Source organism: Tupaia chinensis, unplaced genomic scaffold (assembly GCF_000334495.1).
Source record: "Tupaia chinensis unplaced genomic scaffold, TupChi_1.0 Scaffold000197_1, whole genome shotgun sequence".
NCBI classification, from domain to species: Eukaryota; Metazoa; Chordata; class Mammalia; order Scandentia; family Tupaiidae; genus Tupaia; species Tupaia belangeri.
This window is the reverse complement of record NW_006159672.1, coordinates 7632980-7650120: the sequence shown is the minus strand read 5'-3', so window position 1 is coordinate 7650120 and position 17141 is coordinate 7632980. Positions and strand designations below refer to the sequence as shown.

The 17141-nt window shown below is 40.5% G+C and overlaps 1 protein-coding gene and 1 pseudogene across 1 annotated transcript in view; one reads left to right on the top strand and one right to left on the bottom strand.

The window, feature by feature from the left end:
- LOC102490434 (scavenger receptor cysteine-rich domain-containing protein SCART1) overlaps positions 1-2640 on the bottom strand; it is a 29552-nt gene extending 26912 nt beyond the window's left edge. The window contains exons 1-4 of the mRNA XM_027771208.1: positions 2596-2640; positions 2188-2199; positions 1690-2056; positions 211-507 (exon numbers count right to left, since the gene is read on the bottom strand). Coding sequence (XP_027627009.1) covers positions 211-507; positions 1690-2056; positions 2188-2199; positions 2596-2640 — 721 coding nt within the window. The remainder of the gene's footprint in view (positions 1-210; positions 508-1689; positions 2057-2187; positions 2200-2595) is intronic.
- A 6046-nt stretch (positions 2641-8686) lies between these two features.
- Positions 8687-9101, top strand: LOC102490008 (translationally-controlled tumor protein pseudogene; annotated as a pseudogene).
- Positions 9102-17141: the final 8040 nt, after the last annotated feature.

The window sequence follows — 17141 nt, the reverse complement described above, 5'->3', positions numbered from 1 at the left end:
AACCCAACCATGAAAGTCGAGGCTCTTCCCCTCCAGTTACATTCACAATGGTCTATGCCAGTGCCCCAGCCAGGACAAGTCCATGGAGACTGAGCCAGGAAAACATGCATGAGAATGCCCACCCTAGTTGTGGCCCACTCCCCTGTTCTCCTGGCATCCAGACATGGTGTCACTCTGAGGATCACTCAGAGAATCAGATGGTGGCCTCACCTGAGCAGACCACCTCTGCATCCAGCTGGAGGTCACAGCCACTGCGGAGATTGTTGTTGAGTCTGCAGTTACGAATGGTTGGCTCAGTGCCCTTGCATGTCATGTACTTCCTGACAACACCCACTTCTTGGCGGGAGGCCTGGAGTGCAGGGCCACATCCCAGCTCCTGGCAGAACACTGTGGCCTCCTCCAAATGCAAGCCACACAGACGGTCCACCCCATTCACATTCTTGATCTCAGGGAGTCCTGCACAAGGACTGTGGCCCTTCACCAGCCGGATCTCACGGAAAGTGCCATCTGCGAAGAACAGGTCCATATGGCAGAAGATGCAGACCCTGGTCAGCCTGTAGCCTGCCTGGTTACAGGTGTTGCCAGATGTTTCCATTCAACTGTGGCATCCCTACCAAGCACTCCACTCTGGCCTGAGATTCTGACAGGGACTGCAGCCTGAGAGTAGACCTGCTCTCTCAAGGATATCAGCACTGGGCTGAGTCTGGAAAGCTTCAGGGGCAGGTAACCAGGCAGTCACACAGAATCCTGCACTCAGAGAGGCCCTGCTTGGAGGGGATCCATGCCTGCATTAATACTCTGCTTTCACTCTTGAGTCTTAATCTTTTTTTTTTTTTTTAAGAAAGAGTTATGCTATAGGGCACATGCACTCACCAGAAAGGCAGACAGACAGACAGAAAGCAAGAAATCACCTCCTGGGGGATGACCACACAGTAATCCTTTTTCTCCATTCTCCCTTCGGGGTTTTGGGCATGCATGCACATGGGCCCAGCATGAGTTTTAAGTTGCTGGGCCCATGTGCAACTGTGGTCAACTGCATAGGAGTCCAGAAACAACCATTATGCCATCTGCTGGTCCCTGGATTGTCACTTGGCACTGGGACCCAAAATTGTGTTAGAGGACCCTGGCCAGGTGGTTCAGCTTCAGATTACGGGATGCCATGAGAGGGTCTTCACAAGTGTGTGGCTACATAGAGTGCCCAGACACAACTGAAGACTCTCAACCCAGACCACAGAGGGAAAGCATTTGCCTCTTGTCCATTCATGTAAGAAATCTGAGTAGATACCTGTGCTGGCCCCTCAGACCCTCCTCAAACGTCTATAAACCTCACTCCCTCCCCTCTACCCCATTTATTTCTGTTTATTCATATCCAGGCACAGCTCTTTTTTACTTCTTTGTTTACTCTCTCTCTCCCTGGAAAACCGACTATAGAGCAGGATTTTTGTCAGGTTTATTCACAGCTGCATCCTCAGCTCTTAGAACTAATTATTTGTTGAATGAATGACGAAGGGCACTAAACACATAGACACTAACAAGTCATAAGCAATTAGAACATTCTACTGTCAGGGTGGTTCCAGTGCCCAGTGAGGAGCCCCTGACAGAGAGAGCTCCCAGACCCACCTCCTATCCCCCTTTCTCCCCAGGCCCATTTCCTCCATTCCCTCCACATCCCCCTCCACTCCAACTTACTTGCACACAGAGCAACCACCACCCACTCGTGGGGGCACACACTCTGACTCCATGCCCCAATATTGCACTCCCAGAGGGAAGACTCATTGCCCCAGCATGACACGTTGTGGAGCCAGGGCTGGGCTATTTCTCCGAGCAGCGGGACATACTTGGGGGCACCCACAGCATGGCCACAGCCCAGCTGCCTGCAGACTACAGATGCCTCTGCCAGAGTCCATTCCTGGTTGCACAAGTGTCCCCACTCTCCGAGATGTTGCACCAGCACCACTCCATCACACGGGCTGTGTCTGTATGCCAGCCTCAGGTCACCTGGTCCATCTTCAAATGAACAGGGTCTGTTAGAGGGGTCAGAACTGATAGGGGGATCCTGGGGGTTGAGGGGACAGCAATGACAACAGCAAGTATGAAAGCAATAAGGGCCAGTATGGTGGTGGGTGATGATGCCACCTGCATTTGACTGGGGCAACCTCCAAGGCTTGCTATGAAGTCAGAACCCACCTCAGCAAAGCACTGTCAGAAAGGTGAGGAGAGGGGTCACACAGGACCTCCCAATGCCCCCTTGACTTGCAGTTCAGCATTCTCTTCCCCACTGTTCCATGTATCTCTCCCATCCTCTCTGTCCCCCCTCCCCCAGCCCTCTGGAGTCCCAACATCATGGGTAACCTCCTGAGCAAGGAAATCCCTTTGTCCTGTTAGGCCTAGACCTCATGTGGCTACTTCTGCCTCTTCTCTTGCCTCCTAAATGTCAACTTCCCAGCTCTATTAGAGACCTTACAGTCTCCCAGCTTCCCCAGAACTCTTTCTCATTCACCCCTACTCCTACATGATCACACACCCTATTGTCCTGTGCCCACATACCCTCCACCCCCACCCACTGCAATTTCTTGGCATCTAGAAAAAATTTACCTTCTTCTTGTCCTCCCTCCCTCCTCCCCTTCCAATCTCCACCATTCTGAGCCCCATCCCCAACATGCCTGCTACCTCCAGAAAGTTCCATGGATCGAGAAAGAAGAAACTTACCAATGGGAACTGCCCTGAGAGTGAGAAGAAGGGGCCCAAGTCCCAGGGTCCAAAGAGCTTCCCTCATTGCCCCACAGACCCCTGGATGTCAGGAAGCTCTCACCACTTAGATGGAGAAATGGTGGAGGTCGCAACCCAGAGTTGAATATATAGATGTAGGAGCTGCCTGCAGTTCCGTGGGGCCAATGAGGAGAGTGGGGACCTTTCCAGAGCGTATCAGCAGCTCTCTCAGTCTATGAGCAGAGCAGCCAATGGCCTTTTTGGACCAGAGCATCACCAGACATGAGCGAGAGGCCCAGGCTGTGGGTTTCCTCCCATACTGATAACTGTTGATGGGGAGCGTCACCCAGACCCCACAATCAGGCAGGTGGTCCGATACACCCACAGCACCGCAATAGTGAAGCCATGTGTCTCTGTGCCTCAATGCAGGCCCACTGACTTCAGCCCCAACACGCCTATAGCAAGTGAGGTAGTGATATCAGGCAGCCGAGAGCCTTGTCCTCTGCCCCAGCAGTTGGCACTAGCAGGGACTGAGTGGGAATCCCAGCAGCACCAGAAGAGTAAGACAGACAAGAAGAGCTTTGCAAGAGCTCTGAAAACTGAACTGTCATTGAAACCAAATCCCAAAAGAGAAAGCCAGAACCTACACACTAAACCTAATGGAGCAATCGCTTGCTAAAAAAAATAAATAGATAGATAGACAGATAAAATAAAATTTAAATAGGATCAAAGTTCTCCTAACATTATAAACAAAATGTCTAGAATGCTATTGAAAATCACTCATCACATGAAAAACCAGGAAAATCACAATTTTAATGATAAAAGACAATAAACTGATGCCAATCCCAAGATGAATTAGATGTTGAAGTTAATTATCTTACAAAAAACAGCCAATATAAAAATGCTTCCAGAATAAACTTCAAATTATCTTGAAACAATTTTTTTTTTAAATAGAGAATGTCAGCAAAGAAACAGTCATTGACCCAGCCATGATGGCATGGGACTACATGGAAGACCCATGTTCAGCTCCTGAGCCAACTTGAGCAATTCAGTGATAGTAGTGTATACTTGTAATCCTCACTCACTGAAAGGTTGTGCAGAGGGTCTCATGGATAAAAATAATCTTTCTGTATCTTTATCTCCCTCCTTCTTCAATGCTCACTCATTCTCTCTTATTTTAAAAAAGGAAAAAAAAAGAAAAAAATAAATTAAAGTTACAAAAATTGACAAGTGATGAGGAAGTGCAGAAACTGGAACTCATACTTGTCTGATGAGGCTGGAAAATAGTACAACCACTTTCAAAGAGTTAGAGAGTTACTCAAAATGTTAAATAAAAAGGTACCCTGAGACAAGAAGCCATTTTAAATCTGAGGTGTGTCCTGGCACATTCAGGGACCAAGGCAACTAAAGTTATGTTCTAAACCTTATCTCCTAGACCCCCAAAACACACAGACAAGTAGAGGAGAGATTTTTGTCACACAGTGAACAGAAACCACTGCAGGGGCACAAGAAATATGAGAAACCAAGAAAATATCTCTCCCCTAAATGAAAAGAACAATCCTTCATCATCCACAGATAGTATTATGGAACTCATGGAAATGTCTGATAAAGAATTCAGAATATTCATAGTGACAAAACTAAACAAGATCCAAGAGCTAAGAAACAACAAACTCCAGAAAATGCAGGAGAAAAGATACAAAGAGTTCCAGGAGGTGAGGAAGTTCTTGCATGATCTGAAAGAGGAAATACACATCATAAAAAAATAATCAAATGGAGCTGTTAGAAATGAAGGCTGCAATACAGGAAATCAAAACCTCCCTCAAAAGCATTAAAAGCAGATTAGTCTATGCAGAAGATCGAATCTCAGATGTTGAAGGCAAAATAACCAAGAAAAAACAACCAAAAAAAAATTTAGGAAAGTAACCAAAAAAAAAAAAAAAAGATAATACTGTACAAAAAATACTAGATACCATTAAGCACCCAAACATCGAGATAATCAGTATGCCAGAAGGTGAAGAAATGAATAAGGGCATTGATCATCTATTCCATGGAATCTTAGAAGAAAACTTTCCAAATCTAGAGAGACATTCAAATATCCAAACTCAAGAAATACAAAGGATCCCTAATAGAATCAATCCAAGGAGATCTTTTCCAAGGCACATCATAGCCAGATTGGCCAAAACCACAGATAAGGATATATATTATAAATCTTTAATATATATAATATATATGCAAGCAAAGAATGGGAAAATATATTCAAAGGGTTAAGTGAAAAACAGTTTCAACCAAGAATACTATACCCGGCAAGGTTATCCTTCATATGGGAAGTAAAGATAAAAACATTCTCAGATAAACAAAACCGAAAGAATTTACCAACACCAGACTAGCTCTTAAAGAAGTTCTGAAAGGAGTGCTTTACCAGGAAAACTAAAGACACACATATAGAAATAAGCTAACAAAAAGCAACCAAGAAAGTGACAAACTTAATGCTAGGGACAAGAAATAGTAATAATAATGTTGAATACTAACTTCCAAGATTTAAACAAAAAGATCGGACCACAGTAACATTGCAAATTCAACAGAAGAAATATTAATTACATGAGACTGAACTGGTGAAATAGAATTTTATGACTTTTGAGTAAAACATTACTGTCTTTATCTTTACTACGCTTTGTTTTCCCAATTTAAGGATTTTGCTTTCTTTTGAGCTGTTGATAGGTTTAGCAATTTGTTAAAATGTTTCTTCTTGTTGTTTGTTTCTCTAAATGGAAATGTAAAATTTTCTCCCTTCTTGAAAAAAAAAAAAAAAGCCCGGCTATGAAAAAGAGACATTACATGTCTCCACTTAACATATACTGGCTGGGGGACCAGCAGTTAGCATAATGGCTATGTCGCTGGACTCCCATGTAGTCGACCGCAGTTCCCGTCCCAGACCCGGTGGCTTAAAACTCACACTAGGCACGTGTGCATGCGTGCCCAAGATCCCAAGAGGAGAATGGAGAAGAAGGGATTGCGGCGTGACCATTCCTCCTGGGGGTTGATTTCTCGCTTTCTGTCTCTCTGTCTCTCTCTGTCTGTCTGGCGAGCACACGCGCCCTATAGCAAAAACCTCTCAAAAAAAATAATAATAATATACTGGCTGGATGCACTCTATGGTAGAGACTGAGAGATTGAAGAACATAAAAGCATTAAAATTGTAATGGACACTAGAGACAAAGTGGAAATAGAGTGTAGGAAATTTGGGGGGAAATGGAAAGATAAGATGTTTGTGGGACACAGATAAAATTTATTATCTTTTGATGAGGATGTGTATGATGGTCTCAACTGGGCAGGACTGAGGTGTATATCACCCTGGGTAACGTATCTTCATAAACTAAATGATGTATAGTGATTTAATGTATGAATAATAATAAAAATAAATTTTAAAAAATGTTTACTTTTCTGTAGGAGACATGGAGATTCAATGTCAAGGTTCAGTTTTTTTTTGTTTTTTTTTTTTGGAGAGATTTTTACTGTAGGGCGCGTGCGCTCGCCAGACAGACAGAGAGAGACATAGAGACAGAAAGCGAGAAATCACCCCCCAGGGGGGATGGTCACGCCGCAATCCCTTCTCCTCCATTCTCCTCTCGGGATCTTGGGCACGCACGCACACGCGCCCGGCGTGAGTTTTAAGCCACCGGGTCCGGGACACGAACCGCGGTCGACTACGTGGGAGTCCAGCGACATAGCCATTACGCTAACTGCTGGTTCCCAAGGTTCAGTTTTTTAATACGGATTTGTAGTTGATCCACAAAAAAATTAATTAATTAAATAAAGGGATACCCTATGGCCCCAAAATTTCACCATTTGGTAAATTTGTAAGAGAAATGGAAAGTTAGGTCCACACAAAAACCTGTACATGAATGTTTATATCAGCATTGTTCATAATAAAATTTGCATTAGCTGATGAATGAATTATTTTAAAATGTGATGTATCCATGTTGTGGTACATCATTCTGCCATAAAAAGAAATAAAATATTGACACATACTGCAATGTGGATAAACCTTGGAAATATTATGCTAAGTCAAAGAAGTCAGACACAAAAAGGCACATACTGTGTATGATTCCATTTATATGAAATGTTCACAGTCGGTAAATCTAGACACATACAAAGTAGATTAGTGGTTGTCAACACTGGAGCAGGAGGAAATGGAAAATGACTGCTAAATATACAAGCCTTCTGGAACCAATACATGGTGTAATGGTTACATCACTGGACTCCTACGTAGTCAATTGTGGTTCAAGTCCCACACCTGGAGGCTTAAAACTCACGTCAGGCATGTGTACATGCATGCTCTAGATCCCAAGAGGAGACTGGAAGAGAGGGGATTGTGGCGTGGTCAATCTCCCCGAGGGTGGAGGGTGAATTCTCACTTTCTGTCTGACTCTCTGGCAAGCACACATGCCCTACAGCAAAAGTCCTCCCTCCGAAAAAAAAAAAAAAAAAAAAAAAAAGATATAAGGCTTCTTTTTGAAGTGATGAAATGTTCTGAAATTAACTAGTGGTGATGGGGTGATGGTGCATCATTCCAAATATACCAAAATCCACTTCATTAAACACAAAAGAGTAAATTTGAGGTACATGAATTGTATCTCAATGAAGCTTTAAAAAAAAAGATTTTTTTAAATTTTTGTTTACTTATTTATATTTTTTATACATTCAACCACTGGATATCATTACAGCTTATAAAATGATGTGACTGTCCTAATTCACCAAGCATTGCCATGCAGAGCTGTTGGAACACCAGCAGGCATCGTTGAGTCGCTAATAAATAACTCATATTGAAAAAAATTTTTTAATTAAAAAAACTGAAAATATGATAACTTAAATTTTAAAAACTCAGTGAATGAATCCAATAATAGAATGGGCATGATAGAGGAGGATACTGGTGAATTTGGAGACAAATCAGTAGAAGTTACTCAATGTAAACAACAGAAAGAAAATAGGTAAAAATTAATAAAGCTTCGGGGATCTATGGGATGATAACAAGAGATCTAATATTTGTATCATTTGGATATTTGAAAAATAAAGGAGAGAAAGTATGGCACTGGGCCAGTAGGTGGTTTGGAAGTGAAGACAATGGATCCCACATAGCTGACTACACAGTTCAAGCCTCAGACCCTGCAGCTTCAAAATCACGCCAGGCTTGTATGTGTGCATGCCTAAAATCCCAAGAGGAGAGTAGAAGAGAAGGGTTTGCTGTGTGACCATCCCCCTGGAAGGTGACTTCTCTCTCTCTCTCTCTCTCTCTCTCTCTCTCTCTCTCTCCGTGTCTCTCTCTGGTGAGCACAAAAATTAATAATAGTAACCTCTTTCCAATTCAAAATGCAATTTTTTAAAATTTATTTTATACATTTAATCACTATACATCACTTAGCTTGTAAACTGAATTTACCCTACATGAATACGCTTCACACCAGTCCAGCTGACTTTTAAAAAAAGAAAGTATGGGGCTGAAAAAGTATTTGCTGAAAGTTCCTCAAATTTAGTAAATAAATAAATAAATAAATAAATAAACCTACACGTTCAAAAACCTGAGAAAGATCTTGGGTAGGATAAGTTTTTGAAAACTAAAGATTAAGAAAAAAAATCCTAAAAATAGTCACACAAAAAGGATGCATTGTCTATAAAGGAATACTAACTTGAATTTCAGAAATTTTCTCATCTGAAATGGAGTCCAGTAGAAGTGGAACAATAGGTTTAAAGTGCTGAAAAAAAAAAATCTGTCAGCCTTGAATTCTGTATCTAGTAAAACTATTTTACTGGAATGAAGAGGAAGTAAAGACATTCCCGCCTTTCTGTCAGCTCCTTCCCATCCCCGAGTGCCCCTAGTGATGCACCACGGTTGTTCTGAGCTCTGGGCTCCTACTCGGCAAGTGCCATGGTCATCTCCCTCTAGCAGCCATCATGATTATGTACCGGGACCTCATCAGCCATGGTCAGTAAGACAGAGGTTAACACTGATGACTCGCTCATTGGGGGAAATGCCTCCACTGAAGGTCCTGAGGGCAAAGGTACTGAAAGCACATTAGTCACTGGTGTTGACATTGTCATAAACCATCATTTACAGGAAACCAGCTTCACAAAAGAAGCCTACAAGAAGTACATCAAAGATTACATGAAATCCATCAAAGACAAACTTGAAGAACAGAGACAGAAAGAGTAAAACCATTATGACAGGGGCTGCAGAACAAATCAAGCATATTCTTGCTCATTTCAAAAACTACCAGTTCTTCATTGGTAAAAACATGAATCCAGATGGCATAATTGCTCTACTGGACTACTGTGAGGATGATGTGATCACATATATGATTTTCTTTAAGGATGTTTTGGAAATGGAAAACTGTTAACAAATTTGGCAACCGCTGTTTGAGTCCCGGACCTGGTGGCTTGAACTCATGCTGGGCGCGTTTGCGTGTGTGCCCAAGATCCCGAGAGGAGAACGGAGGAGAAGGGATTGCGGCGTGGCCATCCCCTCTGTCTCTCTCTGTCTGTCTGGCGAGCGCACGCACCCTGTAGCAAAAACCTCTCCAAAAATAAAAAAAAAGAGTAGTTTTGGAGGAGAGAAGTGAGACCAAAAAAAAGTGCAGTTTTCATTTGTATTGTGAAATGTGAAAATAATAAAACTGTCAACTATTTTAGTTTAAAAAAAGAAATAATAAGGAAATACTTGGAACAACTCTATGCCCATACATTTGACAACCTAGAAGAAATAGACCAATTCCTTAGAAGTCACTAAAGAAGATAGATTACCCAAATAATCCTGTCTACTACAGAATTTGAATTCTTAGCTTAAAACTATCCATAAATAAAAATTCGAGGCCCATATTTTTCTGCTGGTAAAATTTACCAAATATTTAAGAAATAAGTATCAGGCCAGCAGGCAGTGTAGTGGTTAAGGGCTGGACTCCCACATGGTCGACCATGGTTTGAGTCCTGGACCTGGTGGCTTGCTTTCTCACTTCCCCTTTCTCTTTCTCTGTCTGTCTCTCTCTGGTCAAATTAAAATTAATAATAATAAATAAAATTTAAAAATAATTTTAAAAGAAATAAATAACAATTTCACACAATACAGAAAATGGAAAAAATATAACAATCCTCAATTCATTTTATGAGCCTTCACTACTCTAATAATAAAACCAAACAAAAATGTTACAAGAAATTCAGACCAATATCATCCCTGATGAACATAGATGTAAGAATCCTTGAGAAAATAATAACAAATATTAACAAATCAAGTTCAACAATATATAAAAAGACAATACAGGTGTGATGGGGAAATCCTAAAACTAAATTGAGGTAACATATGCACTACTTAATAAATTTACTTGAAAATTATTTAACTGGGCACATAAAATGTTTTTTGTTTTGTTTTGTTTTTGTAGTTTTTGCTATAGAGCACATGTGCTCTCCAGAGAAAGAAAGGAAAAATGAGAAATCACCCCCCCCCCAACCCGGGAGGATTTTGTTCCGGGTAAACATGTTTCTGGATCCTCAAATAAGTGTCTATTTTCTGGCCACTGGTACCCAAATCACATCGTTGGCACCAGTTCCTTAAAGAACTGGGTTGGTGGAAAAGTCATGATGCGTTTTATTCTATGCAAAAATGCTCGTGACTTTTCCGACAACCCAATATCTCAATACACACCATCAATTGAAGGCAAAATGGTTGGCAAGGGAAGAACTTGTATTTAACATGTAGGTTTTGGGTGAGATTTAAATTGCTCATTTGTTTGAGGAAGGTGAACTTTATTGTTTTTCCTGTACTTCTTCAGTTTGATATCAGAAGTTGGGGAAGCATTTTGTTCCCTTTGTTTTTGTTTTGTTTTGTTTTGTTTTGGGCGGTTTTTGCTGTAGGGTGTGTGCACTCACCAGAAAGACAGAGGGAGACAGAGAGATAGAAAGCAAGAAATCACCCCTCAGGGGGGATGGCCACACCACAGTCCCTTCTCCATTCTCCTCTTGGGATCTTGGGCACACACCCACACGCACCCAGCATGAGTTTAAGTCACTGAGTCTAAGACTCAAACCACAGTCAACTACAGGGGAGTTCAGCAACATAGCCATTACGCCAACTACTGTTCCCATTTCGTCCCATTTGTTGTTCTCTCATATGTTCCCCTTTGATAGGAACCAACGTGCTAATCACACTTTCCTCAATTCCTCCTCAAAGACGTTCTTCTCACAGTTAATAGAGTCCAGCATTTTCAGTAACATCCAGGAAGAGAACAACAGTTAAGGATATTAAGGGTATCTGTGACTACTCCTTTTAACTCTTTTTTTTAGAGAAATTTTTGCTATAAGGCATATAAGTGCATTATAGAGACAGAGACATGGGGGTGGCCATGTTGTAATCTCTTCTCCTCCATTCTCCACTCAGGATTTGGGCATGCAGGCATCCGCACCTACTTTGAGTTTCAAGCCCCTGAAGTGTGGGACACAAACTGTGATAAGCCATGTAGAAGTCCAGAGACATAACCATTACACTATCTGCTGGTTCCTTAACTCCTTTTTCAACATCTCAAAGATTGTGCAATTGCTACCAGCCAAATAAGTTATGCTGCTTCTTCTCTTGGTCAATGAAATGAGAAGCAGAGGCTGGAGAGGAAAGGAGTTTATTTCTGTAACTAGTCATAGAGAGATAGCAAGCACCATCACAGTGTTTCAAAAAAGCTCAACGTTCTCAGTAGGTATAAGATATAACCACATGCAAATCATTCCTCACTACCATCAATCAGAGTCAATCACTTTGCCCAAGTAACTATCCTGATTCTTGTTTTATTTCAAATAAAATTAAATAAATAATTCTTTTTTTAAAAAAGTTTAAAGACTATAGATTATTAAAACATTTATTCTTCCAAGATTGACTTATAGATGTAATGCAATCCAAAATTGCAATAAAAATTCCAGCGAGATATTGTGTAGATACTAACAAGTTGATTCTAAAATTTATATGGAATGGCAAAGAAACTAGAGTATTCTAAATAAATTTGAATATGAATAGAAAAATTGGGAGACTCACACTGCTGGGCTTTAATATTTACTATAGTGGGATGGCCCTGTACCCTGATGATTAAGGGAACCAGATCCCACATGACTGACTACAGTTTAAATTCCAGTCCCAGCTGCTTGAAAATTATTCCAGGTGCATATGTATACAAACCCAAAATCTCAACAGGATGGAGAAATGGAGGAGAAGGGATTGTGGCATGACCACACTCCACTGAGGGGTGCTTCTCTCTCTTTCTCTCTGTGTGTGTCTCTCTGTCTTTCTCAGGTGAGTGCACATGCCCTCTCACAATTATTTTTTTAATTTTTTTAATTTTTAATTTACTATAAAGCTACAACATTGAGACCCTGTTGCATTGATAAATAAATGAGCACATAAATAAGTGAAACAGAATAGAGAGTTCAGAAATAATACCATAGAATTATGCTCAAAAATCTTTTGTTAAAGATACAAAGTAATTCAATGAAGAATGAATAGTCTTTTCAACAAATGGTGTTGGAAAAACTGTAAATCTGTATGCAAACAAAATTTGATGCATAATTCACATTTTATACAAAAGTTAACACAAAATAGAAAACATAAAATGAAATAAATTTTAAAAGAAATTGCTAGAGAAATCTTTGCTCCTGAGTTAAGCAAAGAGTTCTTATGTACAACACCAAATCATATTCTATAAGAGAAAAAAATGACAAATTATGGCAGATAATTTATACTGTAATAAATCTATTTTAAACTTTGTTTGTTTGTTTGCCAGAGGGCATATGAACTTGCCAGAGAAAGACAATGAGAGGGAAGGAAAGTGAAAATGAGAAAACACTCCCCATGGGGGATGGTCATGCTGCAGTCAGCCATGTGGGATCCAGCCACATTAACCACCATCCCACTGCCTGGTCCATCAATTTTAAAATAAACATATGAATAAGATGATATATTATGACCAAATGGAATTCATCCCAGGAATGAAAAGTTGTCCAAAAGTTGAAAATAAGTTAAAATTTAACTTTAGCGAAATGGAAAACTCTATAAAAGTTTGCTCTACAAAGAACATTCTAATATGAATATAAAGTTAAGCCACAGACAGGGAGAAAACATTTGGAAATTACTTACCTGACAAAAGACTTGTATCCAAATTACATAAAGAACCCTCAAAACTTAACAATAACAACAAACCCAAAAGAAAAATAGGCAAAACATTTCAGCAGACACTTTACCAGAGTCATATAGATAACACATGAAAAGATTCTCAGCATCATGGCCACCATCAGCCTGTGTCCTAGAAAAGGGAGGAGGATGGGAGGAAGGGCTGGGCTGGACCTGGACAGCAGCTCCAGTCTCTTCTGTGTCCCCCAGTGGCCTGACCATCCCACAGATGCTGAAGTCTCCTCTGGGGGTCCTCTGCATGACTGACCCTCCATGCTATGGGTACACTGCCTCACACTGCCTGGCCTTCTGTTGGCCCCTCTAGATGCAGCTGCCCCAGGTGGTTTTCCCACACTGGTCACTCATTGATCTCTCCTGTGATTGCCCACCTGAGCACCCACTGCCTCTTGCTGGAAGCTTGACAACCAAGCTAACAAATAAAACAAATAAACTTTGAAAAACAATTATGATTTTTTTAACACTGAGCATTTTTTTTTGGGGGGCGTGAGGTTTTCGCTATAGGGCGCGTGTGCTCGGGGGGGGCGTGAGGTTTTCACTATAGGGCGCGTGTGCTCGCCAGACAGACAGAGCAAGACATAGAGACAGAAAGCGAGAAATCCCCCCCCAGAGGGTATGGTCACGCCGCAACCCCTTCTCCTCCATTCTCCTCTCGGGATCTTGGGCACGCACGCACACGCGCCCGGCGGAGTTTTAAGCCACCGGGTCCGGGACGCGAACCGCGGTTGACTACGTGGGAGTCCAGCGACATAGCCATTACGCTAACTGCTGGTTCCCAACACTGAGCATTTTTGAAGTTTTTCTCTATCCAAATATGTTGACACTTTTGTAGCTTGAATAATGTTGAAGTTAAGAAAATTATCACCCTTCCATGTAAGTTTTATTTTCTACTAACTTTTCTGATATTTTCTTTGTATATTTGACTCATCAAACACATTTTCTGTCAGAGTTAATTTTTTCAAATGCAGATACCCCCCAGCACAATAGCATTTATCAAATCACTCCCTCATCTTGGAATTATAACAACTGAAATTATTACATGTAGATATCTTATTTCTGGTCTCTACTTTTCCCCCATTGGTTCACATTTCTCTGCTCCTGGCCTGTAACCCTAAATAAAGGTCAGTCTTTGTTTTTTAGTTTGGGTTTGGGTTTGTTTTGGTTTTGAGAGATTTTTGCTATAGGGCACGTGCTTGCGAAGAGACAGAAAGTGAGAAATCATCCCCAGAGGGGCTGGTCACGCCACAATTCCTTCTCCTCCATTCTTCTCTCAGGAGTTTGGGCATGCATGCACACGTGCCCAGCGTGAGTTTTTTTGTTTATTTTGTAGGAACTAAATAAAACTGGTAGAAGTGTAATGAATGTTAAGTAAAGAAATATGTAAGTACTGCAATAAATATGTCTCTTTGCCTTGAGAAAGATCTGAAATTTACCTTTGTACATGGGTGTTAGAAAGGCTGCAGCATAGACTGAAATTCCTCTCTAAACCCCATCTTCCAGAACCCAGAGCCTCTCAGACAGAAGCCTTTTTAAATCTGAGGTATGTCCTGCCATGTTCAGGGACCAAGGTGACTGAAACACTGCTCTAAACCCTATTTTCCAGACCCCAGAAACTCTCATACAAGTGGGGCAACCTCTGTCCTCTCCCCGTCTGTCTCTCTTTACACTTTTTCTTTTTTTTTTTAATTTTTAAAACATATCTTCTCACCTCGGGCCTTTCCTTTCTCTTGCTAATTTCAGAAGTCACTTTAAATTTGAGGTATGTCCTGCCACATTAGCTCTGTGCACTGACACGCCACTTGGTTTTCATTTTTAACCTTTAAAAGATGGTTTTCTTTCTTTTTTGGTTGTCTCGTCTAGTTTTATTTTTCTTTTTCCTTTTACTTTTTTTTTTCCTTTTTTTGCCTTACTTTCCTACTCTGCTGCTCAGCCTCAACACACTGAGTGTCTAGAGAGGCCTAGGTGCACAGTAGCCAAGCATCTGAGTACTTTTTGGTTCGTAGAAATCCTCAACCCTTACTGAACTTACTGCCTGAAGGAAGAAACTCCTCTTTATAAATATTTACTTAAAATCTCTTTCTGTGGATATCACTTTGCAAAACACAGTAGGAATAGAGAATTTGTCACAGAAGTACCCACAGTAAAGGGAAGTACACCATCTTACAGTTTCCGAAACCTCTAAGCAATTAACCAAAAGTAAATTCACCACCAAATTACTAAAATTCAGAGAAGAGAGACTACAGAGTCAGCAGCAGGGAGAAGCACGGAGATACAAAGAGAGTATGGCTTCTCTCCTTCCACACACCTCTGAATTCTCGGTTGAAACCCCACAGTTCAACCCAGGTGCACCTATTCCCTAGAAATTGTGAGGCCTTTGTAATATCCAACCCCAAAATCAAAAGTGCAGGTTGCTTGGTAAACATCAGGGTAACAGAACTGCAGAGAGATTCCGGATCACCTCTTCCCACACACCTCTGAAAGCTCAGAATTAACTCCAAGAAATTAGGAAGACACATATAATCCATTAGAAAGACTCATATAATCTATCAGATGACCAGAAACCACCACAGAGGCACAAGAAATATGAGAAACCAAGAATATATCTCTTCCTCAAGGGTAGAGGACAATCCTTCATTATCCACAAACAGTATAAAGGAATTCATGGAAATGTCCAATAAAGAATTCAGAATATTCATAGTGACAAAATTAAATGAGATGCAAGAGATGAGAGACAATGAACTCCAGAAGGTGTAAGAGAAAAGAGACAACGAATTCCAAGAGGTGAGGAAGTTCTTCCACTATCTAAATGAAATACTCACTATAAAAAAAAAAAAAGAATTAAATGGAACTGTTAGAGATGAAGGCTGTGCTACATGAAATCAAAGCCTCCTCGAAAGTATTAAAAGCAGATTAGACCACGTAGAAGATCAAATCTCAGATGTTAAAGACAAAACCTTTGACCTAGAAAAAAATCATCAAAAAGAATAAGAAGATAACCCAAAAAAATGAAAATAATATACGAGAAATACTAGATACCTTTAAGCCCTCAAACATCCAGATAATCGATATTCCAGAAGGTGACGAAACTAATAAGGGCATTGACAATCTATTCCATGAAATCCTGAAAGAAAATTTTCCAAACCTACAGAGGCATGCAAATATCCAGACCCAAGAAATACGAAGAACTTCTAATAGAATCAACCCAAGAAGATCTTCTCCAAAGCACATCATAGCCAAATTGGCCAAATCCACAAAGACAAGATACTAAAATTGGCAAGAGAGAAATGTCAGATTACTTATAAAGACTATCCCATCAGGTTAACATCAGGCCTCTCACAGGAAACAATGAGAGCAAGGAAAGAATGGGAAAATATATTCAAAGTGTAAAGTGAAAAACAGTTTCAACCAAGAATACTATATCCGGCAAGATTATCCTTCATACCGGAAGAAAAGATAAAACATTCCCAGATAAACAAAACCTGAAAGAATTTACCAACACTACACCAGAGTGCTTTACCAGGAAAACTAATGACACACAGACAGAAATAAGAGAATGAAAAGCAACCAAGAAAATGACCAACTTAATGCTAGGGACAAGTATGGAAATATCAATTAACATTAAATGTTAACTTCCAGGATTTAAACAGAAAGATCGGACCACAGTAACACTGCAAATTCAACAGAAGAAAGATTAATTACATGAGACTAAATTGGTGAAACAGAATTTTATAACTTCTGACTAAAACATTACTGAACAGCTTTTCAACAATTTGTTAAAACATTTTTTGTTTGTTTCTTTCTTTCTTTAAATTGAAACATACACTTTTCTCCCTTCCTGACCGCTCTGGAATTAGAAAATATTTGTGAGTATTCTTATTTTGTGGCAAAAGAGTTACTTGCATAAGTTCAATAATATCTATTGCATTGAATCAGAAATTGGAAATACTTGTTTTGGCAGGGCTTTGACTGGAATGTCATTTCTGAAGACACGACCGGAAAACTGTGGAACTAAGGTAAGTCTCAAGAAAGCCAACAGAAGCTCTTGGGAAGATTGCCTGGCACCATAAACAGTTCTGCCTGGCAGAGAGGATTAGAGAAGCTATGTGAAAGAATTCGTACCATAAAATAACCTGGACTTTTCCAACCCAGCATTGTAATCAGTAGGGATTGCAAAATAGCAGCCACAACAAGAGGATTACCGTGAGGAAGAACTCGAAGGACG